This window comes from Poromitra crassiceps (genome assembly GCF_964638095.1).
Source record: "Poromitra crassiceps genome assembly, chromosome: 3".
Classification (NCBI taxonomy): Eukaryota; Metazoa; Chordata; class Actinopteri; order Beryciformes; family Melamphaidae; genus Poromitra; species Poromitra crassiceps.
Window position 1 is genome coordinate 51,328,602 of NC_139625.1, and position 16,130 is coordinate 51,344,731.

At 43.6% G+C, this 16,130-nt stretch overlaps 1 protein-coding gene across 1 annotated transcript in view; it reads left to right on the forward strand.

The window, feature by feature from the left end:
* The first annotated feature begins 905 nt into the window (after positions 1–905).
* Positions 906–16,130, forward strand: part of LOC310772729 (serine/threonine-protein phosphatase PP1-beta catalytic subunit-like) — a 39,699-nt gene continuing 24,474 nt past the window's right edge. Inside the window, exon 1 of the mRNA XM_083632635.1 lies at positions 906–963. Within this exon, the coding sequence (XP_083488761.1) occupies positions 912–963 (52 nt within the window). The 5' untranslated portion in view covers positions 906–911. The remainder of the gene's footprint in view (positions 964–16,130) is intronic.

Genomic DNA, 16,130 nt, shown 5'->3' on the forward strand with positions numbered 1-16,130 from the left:
AATATTTGTTTTAATTAAAATATATAAACTGTAATGTAGTCTGATTGCTCAAGTGCGAGTAAATGAAATGTCCAGACAGAGACAGTGCAGGGAATCACCAACATCACAGCTTAATAGTATTTAGTTTGGACACATGAAATAAAGCAGTGCATCATAAATGATACAAAGCACCAGCGCAGTGGCCTTGTGGTCCGAGTGTCCGCCCTGAGAGTGGGAGGTTGTGAGTTCGATCCCTGGCCGAGTCATACCAAAGACTATAAAAATGGGACCCATTTGCCTCCCTGCTTGGCACTCAGCATCAAAGGGTTGGAATTGGGGGGTTAGATCACCATATGATTCCCGAGCGCGGGCTCACCGCTCCCCCAGGGGATGGGTCAAATGCGGAGAACAAATTTCGCACACTCAGGTGTGTGACATTCAGGTGTGTGACAATCAGTGGGACTTTACCTTTACTTTCCATGCACAAACTACTCAGCTTGGAGAACAGTACACGTAGCTGCATCATTACCATCAGTGATATGGTGATAAATACAAAAGCAGGTAAACTGTAACCACTGTCTAGTCAGTACTCATTATGGCAGCCTTCCAACCATTATTTAAAATGTTTAAAAGGTACTTTGGGAAAAGCACTTGTGCCTTTTTCCTCAAAAATCATATGCTCACAAGGAATTTATATTACACAGATGTATGTCAGCCTGAAACTGTGAGCAAACTCCATTCCACAGATAAAAAGGTGGGTAAACCAAGTTTAAATGGGTTTGCCCTTTTCTACATCCCTGATTGATTACCATAATACTGTTTTGTCCGGATTTGCAATTAGCCAGTAAACAAACGTTTCCTGACGCAACAGCTCCTCCTGGCGTCTGGTGGGGGGATTGAATGGGCCAGCATTCTAAAACATCAGTGTGAAGATGGCGGAGGGTGAACTGAACGTGGATAGCATCATCTCTCGGCTTCTGGAAGGTGAACAATTTAGACAATCCTTACTGTTTGATTAACGTCAGCTAGACCTTTACTTCTGTGTAAGCCGGGTCTGGGGATGATTCTGCACCCACCACGATTGTTTCCCAAAACCAGATATCGTCAATTTGTCAAGCTGTTTTAAAATTCAGTGTTAGCTAACGCTAGTAGCATAAGGGTTAGCTAGCGTTAGCTCATCTCCCGTTTGGCTTTGGCTAACGTTACCTGCCGTGTTTATAAACAGTCCATTGGCAGTGAACGCCTACATTTTCCGCGTAGCGTTAATCGTATTAGCGTTACATTACTTTTCACACCGAATCTGCTAATGTCATATTCAACGTTACTTTAGCATGTGGTGATATTGGGTGGGTGGGCTAACAAATGCGCATTAGAACGCACATCTCCCCGTTTTCTTTCTAGCCTTGATTTTTTTGGTGTGTGTGCATAGTGGGTTAGGTGACATTTCACGCTGCAGCATAGATACCAAGTTACATCAACAACACTATAGCCTGTACCTTGCTATAGCAAGTGCTCTACAACAACACTATAGAAGTACTCAAGAATAGCCTGATGCCAAAAACTCAATGTATCTCTCCCTCTTTCTCTCTGTCTCTCTCGTGTAGCCTACAATGTCAGAAAAGGTGGACACATGATTTAGGGCTGCACTACAAAACGTGTTAACTGTGTTTTTGTTTAATCACAACACACATTTTGCAACACATATCCAGAATAAAACAATTTGGTAAGCACAGCAAAAAAATACAGTAATTATAGAAGAGACTGCGAGACAGGGGGCAATATGGAGTTAGACAGGAAAGCTAAAGGACGTGTATGATGGTCTTTTAAGAGGTTTATGTGGACTTACTCTTTGCCTGCAGCCCCCAGTACAGATGTGGTGCTCGTCACTTGCCATCTCGCTCTCCATGGGTTCAAGATGGGCTCAGTGGTGCTCATTGACGGGTCATTGTAGACATATTTTTGATGATCTCTGAAAATGCCTATGACTAAACACGATCTAGAATGTACAAGTCACGCTGAGTCCAATGGTGAAGTCGCTTTTTAAATCTGTTGCACGGTTACGGAGATAATCACATTTTCCCGCGAGCTAATCAAATTCGTAAGGTCACTCTGGAGTTACTTCCGGTGTTTTTGCTGGGGGTACGGGGCTCGATCTCTTATGTATTATGCCCACTGACGGCAAACTCAATCCAAAACCCTGTCCGTTTTACTGTTTTCCTGCTTGTCACTAAGTGCGCCCGACTGCTATAACATGACTTTAGACTTGTTATGAATCAGTGGGGTCTTTTCTAAAAACCGAAGCTCGCGTGTCTTGTTTATTTACAAAATTCACATCCGCGCTCATTCTTTTGAATGGCGAGTTACCCCCAGTTCCGGGTCCCGTGCTGCCCCCCTTGCTCGTGTGACGTCAGAGTGACCTTACGAATGACCAAATTGCTAGCTAGCTAACTCCATTGTAAACAAAACTCACTTCCTCCTCCCCACTCTCACGCAAGTAGCCACAGTAGCCTACACCCTGTCATTGGTCAAAATTCAGTGCCTGTCAGGACCTGTTGGCTGAATGAATTTAGCCAAAATGTGCCGCCGAAGGCCTCAGATCAAGGGGGCATGACAGTGTTGAACAGTTCAACACTGTTGTATTTGTGTTGTATTCTGACTGCTAACTTTAATTTCTTTGCCGAATTTCGGATGGCTGCTATGCGCAGAGATAACGTTGGAGAGGGCTTGGGATGGGAGACCCAGCAGTAACATTACATTTGAAGTCAGCATTTTGTCTTGTGTCATAACGTTAACGTTACACAGCATTATAGTTTGATTCGAACATTAGAACAGAGTCAGCTGTCATAGCACAAACACCTAACATCAATTTGCTAATGTGGGATCACCCCTTCTGGCCCCCTGCCCTTGACACGATAAAAAAAATCCACAAATGAACCGCTGTATGTGTATGTAAGTTAACGTCATCATAACATACTGGTCTTATACATTTCGCTAAAGTAGGTATAGCGACTACTAGTGTTGTTTATGTCACGTTACTGAGAGAGAAATTGTGTTGGCAGCTAGATCTACATTATAAATACATTTTCAAACAAGCTCAATCCCATCATGTGACGGGGGTTAGGGCCGGGGGAACATTATGGTTAGGCTATTTTGCACTTGGCAGTAAAAGGTTACTTTTCTCAGCCGACAAGTTTGTTTGAAACCTTTTGAAGTAATCAGGGTTCCCACAGGTCCTTGAAATCCTTGAAAGTGAAGAGAAAACAAATCAAAGCCTTGAAAGTTTGTGAAAATAGACATGGGTCCTTGAAAGTGCTTGAATTTAGGGTAGCATATATCTCCAGTATATTTTTTTGCTGTGCAGAGAAGACAAGAGACATAGGCCCAATCCCAATTCTTTTCTTAACCCTCAATCTTAACCCTCAAGCTCAACCCTCAATCTTAGTAGCCCTCAAAACTAAGTGTTAAGGGCTATCTTGCGACTTTAAAATGGGACAGCCCTTAAAGGCAGATACGTCTTCAGACTGTGGGGGGCAGCAATATGCCAAAGCTCCGGATCCAGTCTGTCAATTCAAAAGAAGAGGAAAAAGGCATCCCTACAAATATTTCCTTGATAATATAGATGTAGAAATTACGATAACCATTGTATTATCTTAGTTTAAATGTCATTTTATGGATTTCCATTTTGGAGCCTAACACATTTGTTGTTGCTAACTATCGATAGTCAGTAGCCGTGCTGGTGCGGTCAAGCCATATTATTATTATTATATTATGTTATAACATTGCTAACATTGCAACGTAGCCGAGTTAACACGGTCACCAGTTAAACCGAAACATGTTATCGGCACTGCTGGATGTTGTAACTACTGACTACCGTGTTCATGTGATAATAGTTTGCAGTTATCTCCCATGCTTTTTATCTAACGATCTATCATTAGTTAGAACACAGCTCTCTTGAATACTGGATTCTGATTGGTCAATCAACAAGATTCACCGGTCATTATTTCTCGACAACCGACCGCTGCTCTGCCACACCTGGATTAATCAGTTGATAAGAGCTTTTTGTCAGCAAACACTACTAATTAGGCCAACCAGTTGCAGCTGTGGTGTCTTGTGTGCCAATTACGAATGAAACCGCTTTGTCGTTGAAAACGCTATTAAAAAATCTATTTGAATAATTATTTTTGTCAGATTATTGAATGATTTAGTTGTAGGCCGTGTTCTAAGCGGGATAATGTATATTGAGGCGGTGATTACTGGGAAATAATGACCTTCAGGTGAATCATTAAGCCCTCCGCTGCGCGTCAGGCTCAATCATCACCTGTCGGTCATTATTTCGCCAGTAATCACCGCCTCAATATACATTATCCCTTACATAAACACTGCAGTCAAGCCAGCCCTCATGTCGGAAAGCACGGTCATTCTAGCCCCCACTTGTTTTGTGGTGCGTAGCCTGGGAGATAACACTAGCCCGGTCATCTTACGAAAATGTCTGTGCAAATATTACACGTAGGCTGTATCTTGATAAAAACAACTCAACAACGACATTACCACCGAGAATTATGGCATTTCGTAACAACGTTAACAATGTTATAATATAATATAATAATAATATGGCTTGACCGCACCAGCACGGCTACTGACTATCGATAGTTAGCAACAACAATTGTTGTTAGGATTCCAAAACGGAAATCCATAAAATGACATTAAACTAAGCTAATACAATGCTTATCGTAATTTTTACATCTCTATTAACAAGGAAATACATAACTTTGTAGGGCTGCTTTTTTCCTCCTTTCGCCGCCATCTTCCATCTGAATGGATCTAGCTGATGACACGCAAGGGATTCTGGGATCGCACTCACTGCCAAGGGTGGTCCTGGAAAATCTCAAAAGTAAGGGCCATACAGCCCTTAAACTTCACCCTTAACTCAACACACTGAGAATCGGGACAGCACTAGCACTTCGCGGGAGTGCGCATTTTTGAGACTGAGGTTTAAGATTGAGGGTTAACACATTAAGTGCCAGAGACGGACTAATTCGTCTTACATAATCCAGCGCTTGAGTGCCAAGGACGGACTAACTCGTCTTACATAAAGATTTTTTTTTTTTGACGGTGGTACATCAATCAACCCCTTTTACATCTTCGAGATAATTATAGGAGCAAGAGCATGTGTGTAATCTATTTTACCGACCACTAAGTGGCGACAGAGACCGAGAGAAGTCACAGCCACGGGACCCAAAAGCAGCCGCCTCCGCGGAAATGGCTTGGATTTTACAGTCAGAAGCCCGAGACACACACACAGAACGGACAGAGATCCCTTCCCCCCAGAGCCGCGGATCAACGCGCGAACACACACACACACACACACACACACACACACACACACACACACACACACACACACACACACACACACACACACACACACACACACACACACCGCGGGAGCAAGCTTGGCGATTTTACAGTAATCCAATCCATTTCAGGCAAGCAGGCAGGCAGGCACGCAGACAGACAGGCAGGCAGCACAACACGCTTCTGACACGCCCGCTGAAGCCAGGAGGAAGGAGGAGAAGACACACGGAGGGAGGAGTTTGAATGAGAGGGGTGTTTCCTGTTGTTATGGAGGAAATTACTGTTCAAAACTATTGTTTAGAATGTCTGACGGTCTTACTGATGCCAAAAATGAATGGTTAAAGTGACTGTTTCACAAAAAGCCATTTATCTCTGAATAAATTTCCAGACGCTGAAACCATGCTGTACTCAACGGCTAATATCTACATAACTACTAACTCTGCAAACTAACTCTTTTAGACAGAGAAAGCACACATTCTATTAGTTATTTTTAGATGATTGCTGTTCATGAATTCTTAACAGAAAAGAATCCTCGGCTGTTCTAAAATGAGCCAGAATCGTCAAAAACACCCCTGGCACAACTTACCTACAGGAATGAAAACATGGCTGGCACCCAATGTGTTAAGATAGGAATTGGGATTGGCCCATAGTCTGACATCACTTGACACAGCGCAGTTGAGAAGTGTTCACATATTCAAGCCTCTCTCTTCTTAATTGTCTGTGAGCTTCTGCTAGTTCTCATCATAAAAATTCTTATTGTTGTAACAACAATTAGCCTTGATCCGTGTCTCAAACTATGCCGTGTTGGGTCCTTGAGTTTGGGGAAATGGTCCTTAAAGGGGGACTAACCCCCTAGATATGTATTAGAACAGTGATTTGAAAATACCTATGGAAAAAACCAAGAAATGACATATGCTCTTGTCTATACTGGACTCTTTGGCTGTGTTGAAGTCCAGATTTTTTTTCGGAAATCGACGCCATTACAGTTTGCCTACTGCCTCAAAAATAATTTATTTGAGAGGGGCCATATCTGTATAAATATCAACAACTAGCCAACGCTGGTGGCCTGTTTGGAAAGAGCTTTGCTCAAAATGGTTGAAAGTTATATCAATTTGGTAATTCAGTGGCGAACTAGAAATTTAATTATTTTTCTGCATGTAACTCTATGGCAGTGTGTTAAACTACGTTACGAGAGCAAAGTGGCATGGGCTCGTTACAGCAGCACACCGCACAATACGACAAACCCCCCGTTCTGGGGTAACACAATGCGAGATTTCTCTACGTCATTCCCTCGTCCAAGTTGCCATATAGTCCCTTTTTCATTTTAGTTTGGGGGCTTTTCGTGATTCTTGTTAAAAGTTGTGCAACAGTTTTCCTCTCAGCGCAGTGCAGGCTGCCTGCGCCTCCTCCCTCCTGCCAGACCCCGGCTGGCGAAACAGCCTGCTGCATGCATGGGGCGCTTGTAACCTCACGGAGCAACAAACAAACAGACAGAAATAGCTGGTGTGCGATTTAGAGAATACAGTCTGAGATTGGGTACAGGATTGAGGGAATCCCGCATCTGTTTGCGAAGGTGCGACTGGACAGGACGCTTTTCACAGACAGGCACAGTAGTCGGAGCGAGGCGAGTGTCTCTCAGGGCTACTCAGGGCACAGCTGCAGATCTTTCCTCCTCCTCCTCCGCGCATTCAGTCTGTCCAAAATCATTACCGATATAATCTCAGTAGGAGGGATGCAGGGAAATGATAGTAGCCGATGTGTTTAGAGAAGCTTTGTCACGTTGTCACATCGTAGTATAGCGTTATATTTTACATGTGCGCTAAACTGCGACCATATTTGTTTGCGGAAATATCAGACTGCTCTCTCTACTCTCAGAGCACAGAGAGCTCTGCTCTGCTGCGCGCGCCCGCGGAGCTTGGAGCTAGTGCATGAGGTTTACAGTACGACTCTCTCCCGCATGCCTGGGCTGGAGACAGCTGCTTCCAACTCGGACTGATAATATATACATCATCATTCGAGCTTATTCAGGTAAGATATTAATAAAGTAGTGACACATTCAGCGGGAAACTAACTATAATTAAGACATGTGCCAACTTTGACAACGTTTGGTTCAGTATTTTAAGAGCAAACTTCAATAAGAATAGGCTTGGAGTTCTGAGGAGCCGAAAGGGTACAGAGGGGGTAGGGGAGTAATTATCTTGAAATCCCATAGTCTTTGGGTCACCGTGACGTCACGACGTGTCAAATATCCCATTCATTTGAGGAAAAAAAAAAAAGCAGGGTTCGACCCGTAGAGGGCGCTTATGCCAGTTATGCTGCTGAAAAATGATACAAATGGTAAAATGGCAACAGTTTGGTGTCAAATGTGGAAATTCTGACCAGAATTCTTCACACATCACCCCCAAAGTCATATATATTGGTTAAAAGCTGAAAAAAAGTGTTTTGGAGGTTAGTTCTCCTTTAAGTCCTTGAAAGGTCCTTGAATTTGATGTTGAGGAAGGGAACCCTGAGTAATTTAAAATGCCAATTCCTACTTTAAATCTAAATTTGCAGAAGAAAAAAAGTCGTCATTTGGGCCTGGTCTGAACACATTTAAGAAACTATGTTCTACAGTAAATGGTTGAGTGGATCTAACCCATTACAAGAAAATGCACCCTGCAAATGAACCAGAACCGGGTTAAAAGAAAGCAGTGTATCCTTTGTTTTATCCAGATGTTTCTTTTAATTTGTCACTTTCCTTTATTTGAGTTGTGCCGTCTCACTAAAGAAAGCATTATATAAAAAGCTGTTTCTTTCTATGGCCCGCAATGTTCTGTCTGTGCATTGAATTGGTATGTTTTCAAGCCCAGTGTTGCATTCTCAAGAGGCGAAGCAGGAAGTCTCTCTTCTAGTTTCTCTCACAGCAAGTGTAGAAAGATTTCAGCTTTTATTCTACTTAACATTAATAACCTACCTTATGGAAAATTTGGTCTTGCTAAATATCTGTCTGAGATTGCTTATTCAATGTGGAGTTAAGCTTTATGGAACACTATGTCACTTTCCCTAGTCATGTGTGAGACACGCGCACGCGCGTCGCGCACACACACACACACACACACACACACACACACACACACACACACACACACACACACACACACACACACACACTTTGGTTTATGATGGCAGCAAATCCTTGTCATTGCTTCATTCATTGTAGCCTTTGCACCTCGATGGTCTTAAGAAACGAATGGCTTTTGAAAGTGTCAGCCTGTAGAAGTGTTAGTGAAGTGAAGGCTTGTGTTCAAGCTGAGCCGGCTAAGCAACCAGGCTCAGCTCACTCACTTCTGCTGCTGAGTGAAGAGCTCTACTGCTGCAATGTCATGCTTTATGATATACATCTCTGTTGGGTGTTGTTAGGTGTAAGACAGCACATAGATGGATGACTGACTGTGTGAAATTGATGGTGTGAGACAAAGCTGTACTGGTGGTTTGAGCTTAGACTGGTATCTTTTGTCACACAGAATCTGTCTTGTCTGCGGCCATACATATTCCTCATTTAGTCACTTCTCCCTCAGATTTAGAGTTGGATTACATGACTGAGAGTCGGTGTGAGTGCACAGTGTGTATCTAGCAGGGTCCCCACGGAGGCCGGAGGTCTTAAAGTATTAAAAAAGTATTACATTTTAAATCCTCAAATTAAGGCCTTAAAAAGTATTGAATGCACCTATTAATAATGTATCACAAAAATCAAATTTATTTAGTTTTTCACACTTTTTCACATCAAAAGTTCATTTTTCAAGATTTCATTCATAACAGTAATCTACAGTTTGCTGACATCACATAGTACTATCAAATTTCTACCCCATTTCAACCAATCATATCATGACATGGCAGCTGTCAATCAAATTTTCATTTCAGGAGAATTTTCTCCTCCAAATGAAGGAGAAAATGGCGCCTAGTGTCTGTAACCTGGCAGAATTTCTAGCCCATAAACTAACTACTAACTTGGCCAATTGTATGTAACACAGGCCTTAAAATTCGGCGCGGGATTGCTGGAATTTTCCCGAATTCCCGCATATTTTCAATTTATAAAGGGGGAATAATCCCGCAATAGTTTGTGTGGACCGATCTGTGTTTGTGCGGAACGTTGCTGCATTCAAACTAGGGATGGGGGAGAGTACTCGGGTACTCGAGTACTCATTTGTAACGAGAGTACTCGAGTACCGTTTCCGCTGTCCGGGTACTCGCCCCACCCCCCTCCCCTATAAAAATGGCCGATCTAACGTTAACAGCGTCTGGCGAATCGCCAGCAACACAGACGTCCATGTATATTAACATGGGGGGGAGGGGGGAGTACTCGAGTACTCTTTCATAACAGAAGGAGAGTACTCGAGTATTTAAATCCCTTACAATGCCCATCCCTAATTCAAACGACTGGCCGGCGGACATGTTAACACGGGCGGACCAAATTTCACTTTCTTGGCCAGTTGACAACAAACATTAGCACGCTAGCTCTGTCTGCTCAGTCCTCACTCGACATCAACACTCCTCTGCTGTTTTCTCAGTGGATACAGACAGCTGCTTGCAAACGTGATGGATTGCTGGCTAAAAAGGAAAACTGCATCATCAGAAGGCGGACCCGCTCAGAAAAAACTAACGGGACAAGTCGAACAACAAGGCACTTCTAGTGGTAACGTTAACGTAACACCGAGTAACATCAGTGTCAGTGATGTTTACGTTATTGACGATGAAGAAATCGATCGATAGAGACAATGACATTAATAACATTAATTCTCCCGATGCCGAGTGCCAGTGATGTCGACGTTGTTGATGATCCAGAGAACGAGAACGACGTTAATGAACCCGAGACATGCAGCACCCATAATGTAAAGACGAAAAAGATCAAACCTAAAGATAAGTGTCTGCAGAAATGGTACATACTATTTCCATGGCTTGAGCATAATAATAATAATAATAAACATGGGTTTTATATAGCGCTTTTCTAGGACTCAAAGAGACGCTTTACAAAAAATAAACACTAAAGGGGCGGGGACGACGTAATGCAACAGACAATGGACAAACACGACACAGGCACACAGGGATAGGCAGGGGGAGCTAGGAGAAGGCAGAGGAGAAGAGATGGGTTTTGAGGCGGGATTGGAAGACAGTGAGGGAGTCTGATTCTCTAATGTCCGGGGGGAGAGAGTTCCAGAGCTTGGGAGCTGCCCTGGAGAAAGCTCTGTCGCCGAAACTGCGGAGGTTGGATTTGGGGGTGGAGAGAAGGCCGGCAGAGGTGGATCGGAGGGAACGGGAGGGTTGGTAGGGGGAGAGGAGGTTGGTGAGATATGGGGGGGCCAGTTGGTGGAGAGCTTTGTAAGTGATGACGAGGATTTTGTATGTGATCCGGGAGGAGATGGGAAGCCAGTGGAGTTGTTGAAGGACTGGGGTGATGTGGTGCCAGGATTTGGTGTGGGTGAGGAGACGGGCGGCTGCGTTTTGGACCAGTTGGAGTCTATTGATGAGGGTGGAGTTGGTGCCGTAGAGGAGTGAGTTGCAGTAGTCCAGATGGGAGGAGATGAAGGCGTGAATGAGTGTTTCAGCAGCAGGGTGTGAGAGGGAGGACCGGATCTTGGCGATGTTGCGGAGATGACATAAGGAGGGTGAAATGAGCTGCTCAATTTGTAAAATGCATGGTGCTGTGTGAATTACATAGTGAATTCAGCTGCTCAACATTCTGTAACTATGTACTTTTATAATATGAGTTGAGTAGGCTAAAGGATTTGAACCCCTACTTCAACTTCTACCTGAGTTTATTTTTAGTTGAGTATTTGCACTTTTACTGGGAATTTGTGTACTGCCATCATGGTGCCTGGGAAGAATAGGACAATGTAAGACACATAGTTGAACTCAGGTTAGTGTCTTACCCCAAAGTCTATAAATCCCCCCCAAAGTCTATCGATCCCGCCCAAAATTTATAAATCCCCCCACCTGAAGAACATAATTCCCCCCTAGTTTGCAAAGTGAATTTGAAGCCCTGTAACATACAAAATAAAGCAAATGGTGATGTCTAAGAATGCAAAGAAATGTAACTGGCTCATTAAACTCACATTCCAGGATAACGTTAACTAAGGGGTCGCCCCTCGGAGATTCCAGGCAGGTGGGCAGCACTCATGCATCGGATTGTCCGCTCCGCTCCACTAGAAGCAGCTGGCTGCCTGGTACTCTGCGGATCCCACTCGCGTAGCACCACAACACGCTAGGGATGGGCGCGAGTACTCGGGTACTCGAGTACTCGTTCATAACGTCAGTACTCGAGTAACGTTTCCGCTGTCCGGGTACTCGCCCCACTCCCCACCCCTTTAAAAATGGTCTAAATCTACGCACGCATCGTTATGTGGATCTGCCAGCATGAACTGCACGGGCGTCAAGTCAGCCAGAATGTACAAGTACGTCATCCGCTTTGTTGATTTCAAAATAAAAGGCTTATTGTAACGTAAGTTGTAACCTTATTTATTTTGAGTAATGCGTTACAGCCATAGTTTCACGCCATATAACATCACAACGAGTATTTTGATACAAGGTTTGCTGCTTCGTTCGTTGAAATACCCTTTTCTCCTCCAACGTGCATAAATAAGCTATTTACTTTTGTTTAAGTAGCATTATTTTGAAAGTTTTAACCGGAAGTTTTCCAGCTCATCCCGAAAATGGTGGCTGAAGATATGCTCCCGAAGGAGACAGATGCACGCTTCTTCATAGCGCACGCCCGATAAAACTCATTCAATCGCTTTTTGGGAGACAATCGTTTCATGGTGATCACTATTTAGCTGCAGCTGTAATGTTAATCACACTGGTCAGTGGTCAGTTTTCACTTTTTGGCAGAACACCGGACCTTGTAATCCGTGGATTTACGTTAGTGTAACAGTGATCATAAAGTAAAATGGATGATACTGGACAATGGACATGTATTGGAATTGAGCCTTCGCTTGTTTCACAACAATATTGTCCGCTCCGAAGCGCTAATGCCACCCATCCAACCATCAGGCGATGCTGTCTGAGGTAGGTTAGACGTTAGATTAGCGTCACCTCACCTAATATCACAGTCAGTCAGTCCCTCTCCTCACATGCTCCAGGTAACGCTTTCTCCATGCAAAAATGCAAACGTTATGTGTGAACAGCCCCACACACAGCAGATTACCCCTGCTCCGTCATTACCATAGTAATCACACAGACCCCCCCCCCCCCCCCCCCCCCCGCGCGCGCGCGCGCGAGAGTACTCGAGTACTCGTTCATAATAGAAGGAGAGTACTCGAGTATTTAAATTGCTTAAAATGCCCATCCCTACAACACGCTGAATCCCACTCGATTTGGGGGCGGCAAGGATTGGCCAATGCCAAAGCCAGTCCCCAGAATTGTCAAATCAAATCATTGACACGCTATTATGGTCCGCCTCTCAACCCTGTCATCTCAGACAAAATTTGTTTTCAGACTCTGAAACGTCTCCGTCCCTCACGCTACTTGCATTCCGTTGGGTTCATTTCATCTTTAAATTTAACTTGGAGAACCCTGGGGGTACCCTGATCTAGGGCGTGTGTGCGTGCGTGCGCGCGCGTGCAGTGCATGTGTCACGCACATTAAACGCCTCACCAATACATCAGAAATCCATAACTCCTCCCTGTGAGGCCAGTCTATAATTTCTCATCCTTTGAGCAGAAAGGCAGAGAGAAAGACACTTTAAACGTGCAGTATGTAATTTTTGGCCGCTAGGGGCAGAGTTGGGTAACCTGACGCTGCCAGATGGACGGTTTAGCTCCACATTACGTTTCACTAAACCAGTCGATCTGGGAATCCAGTAACCCGACCCTTTGACGGAGGCGGGCACTTTTTCCAAGATACTTGGCAGGTGATTGGATGACCCATCTGTCTATCACCGCTGGTGTGTGTTAACTTCAACCAATCAGATCGCCATGCCTCTGACGTCACGTTTGTGACCAGAGGAGTCCTCACCGTCCTCATCGTCGTAAAGTCGCCTTCGAAGCATGACGTTCGATTATAACGAACTAGTTGTGTGGCTTAGCCTTCCCAAATGTTGAGGGTCGTTTTTTAGAATTTAATACATAGAATTGGGAACGTTACATTCAATTTCATTCAGACTGCCTGTCACTTCCGCAGCGGCAGCCATGTTGACGAGTGAAAAGAACTACAAAGACCATGTACCCACTACTTGCCCAGACAAGCCTAAGCTTAGCCCGCCTAAGGCTGCTGCTGATTCGTCGAGCCGGCCATGGTTCGGCCAATCATCTTAACTGCCTGTGCATGACAAGATGGATTACGTCGAGAGAATCTCTTTTGATCTCGCGAGGTTATCCATCTTGCAAGCAAGGTTAAGAGTTGGGGTCCGTTACTCAAAAAAGTAATGTATTACACATTACACATTACTTTCAGAAAAAGTAATGCCTTACTTTACTTGATTACTCCCTGGAGAAAGTAATTTGTTACACTACTCGTTAGTAGTACTCGCTACTCGTACATTACTTTGGCGTTACTCCGTAACATCGCCTGAGATGCATTGTCACGTAATTTGCCAGTTAACAATACAACATTAAACCTTACATATGCCCATATATTAGCACAAATCTCTATCGTAATAAGGTAGGTTGCAAAACTTTTCCTGTCTGGTGGTGGCTGTCTGTTCCCTGCCATCTGTATTTTGCTCAATATGTTTCTGAAAAATGGAGATTTCATTCTACTGTTGAAACTGGCAACATTTCCTCTAGCATGTACGAGGCAACAAGCCTGTCCATCTCTGATTTTGATGTTACCTGGTGAAAAGCAAGCTTTTGCTGCTTGCTTGGGGTCGAGGCGGGCGACTCAGCTTGGCTCGGCGGGTCTCTCGCAACCAGCTTTGTGTTAGCATGTTTCCTCTGCAGATGCTTTGAGGTTTGATGTCGTGTTCGCAGCGGTAGCTAGCTGCTTCTGTTCAGGGCAAAGTTTGCAGTGTCACATTCTTGTCCTTCCGCGCAACAAATTTGAAGTAATGTGCATATCTCCTCCACCCCTCAAAAGCTGTTGTAGAAGATGGTTTTTTTTGGCAGATTGCAATCCAATTATTACGGAGCATACCGCACTGCGCCCACTTCACTATAACACGTATTTGCGAGGGGTATTTACAGACCCCATCGCTGTATGTGGGTTTCTCTTATGGTTTACATTTCATTTCATTTTATTTTGTCCAATATTCAAATATTCCAGAATTGCATGTTGTGTTAAAAATAAATATTATTTCTATCTAACACTTTTTAGCCTGATTTAATTGTAAAACAGAGTGTAAAAAGTTATGCAAAGCTTTCTGGGAAATTTAACCCGTGGAAGAGGAAAGTGGAGTTCCCAGCATGCCCTGGGGTAGTGTGTTTTGTTTGTAGATTTTTTTGTCAATGTTTGTCAATGTGTTTTGGAGGTTAAAATGACTTATTTTTCTATATGCATGATGTTAGTTATCTGCAAAGTTATGTGTCGATTAATAGTGCTGTTCTGCATGCTAATACAAAGTTGAAATGTTGGCACCATGGGTGATTCTCGTGTGCAGTTAAGTGACCCGTCTGATGGGGCACAGGATCTGCTATTAAAACGGAGATCTTTTCTCTCTACACTTGTCTTGCTAGTACGCAAGTAACGAGTCAAGTGTTTGATTAGTAACTGTAATGTGATTACTGAACTTAGGGACAGTAGTGCCTTACACTACTCGTTACTGACAAAAGTAATGTGATTACAGTAAAGCGTTACTTTGTAACGCGTTACCCCCAACACTGGCTAGGGGTCTCCTAGGACCCCTAGCTAGGGGTCTCCTGAAACCTCTCCCAACACAGTGACAAAGGTTGTGTGTTGATGAATAACAAAAAACTTTTTATTTACATGCGCCATGCCTTCACACTCAGCAAGCAATTGTTTTGTCTTGTGTTGTAAATCCAGCGAGCGCACACGCACACCATCTCCTTGCAGCGGTGCGCTCCGCCCCTCCACCAAAGCCAAAAGACGCTGTATCTAGTCTCAGCTTGAGTTAACAGAGATCCATGCTTGTGGGCATAGTTTACTGTAGGCTATTCAATGTTTGGGGGTCTATGTTAGCAGCATTAAAGCAGACAAACATAGGAACTGTATAGCTAATATGGATAGTTAAATATTTATTCATCGCAAGTCATATCGTTATCGCAATATTGAACAATGTTATTATCGAACATTTTCCTCATCGTAGAGCCCTAGTCTCTTGACTAGAGCTGCAACTATCGATTCTTTTAGTAATCGAGTATTCTACCGAATAATCCATCGATTAATCGAGTAATCGGATAAGAACCCTTTTTTGTGTTTTCAAAGGCTTATCGTAAATATACACCAAAAAATAAGATAAATCTCTTCAAATAAACAACTACGGTACATTAGTTTCTTTCTTAGAAAAAACAACATTTTTATTTTTAAATTGCATAGAACTGGCAGTGGCACCATTCATCTTTTCAACCTGACGTTTGAGTTCTTCCAGTGTACAGCAACCGTTAAATAATATGAATGAATGGCTTACTAGCTAGTTTACATCCTTCATTTACCTTACAGCTGCATGACACACACACTCTTTCTCTCTCACACACACTCACTCTCTCTTTCTCTCTCACACACCAACTAGTGTGATCACACACACACACACACACACACACACACACACACACACACACACACAAAACGCTGTTAACACGTTAACTGCCAACGACGTACTGATACGTCAAGCAGAATCCAACCGTTAACTGCCAGCGACGTATGGATACGTC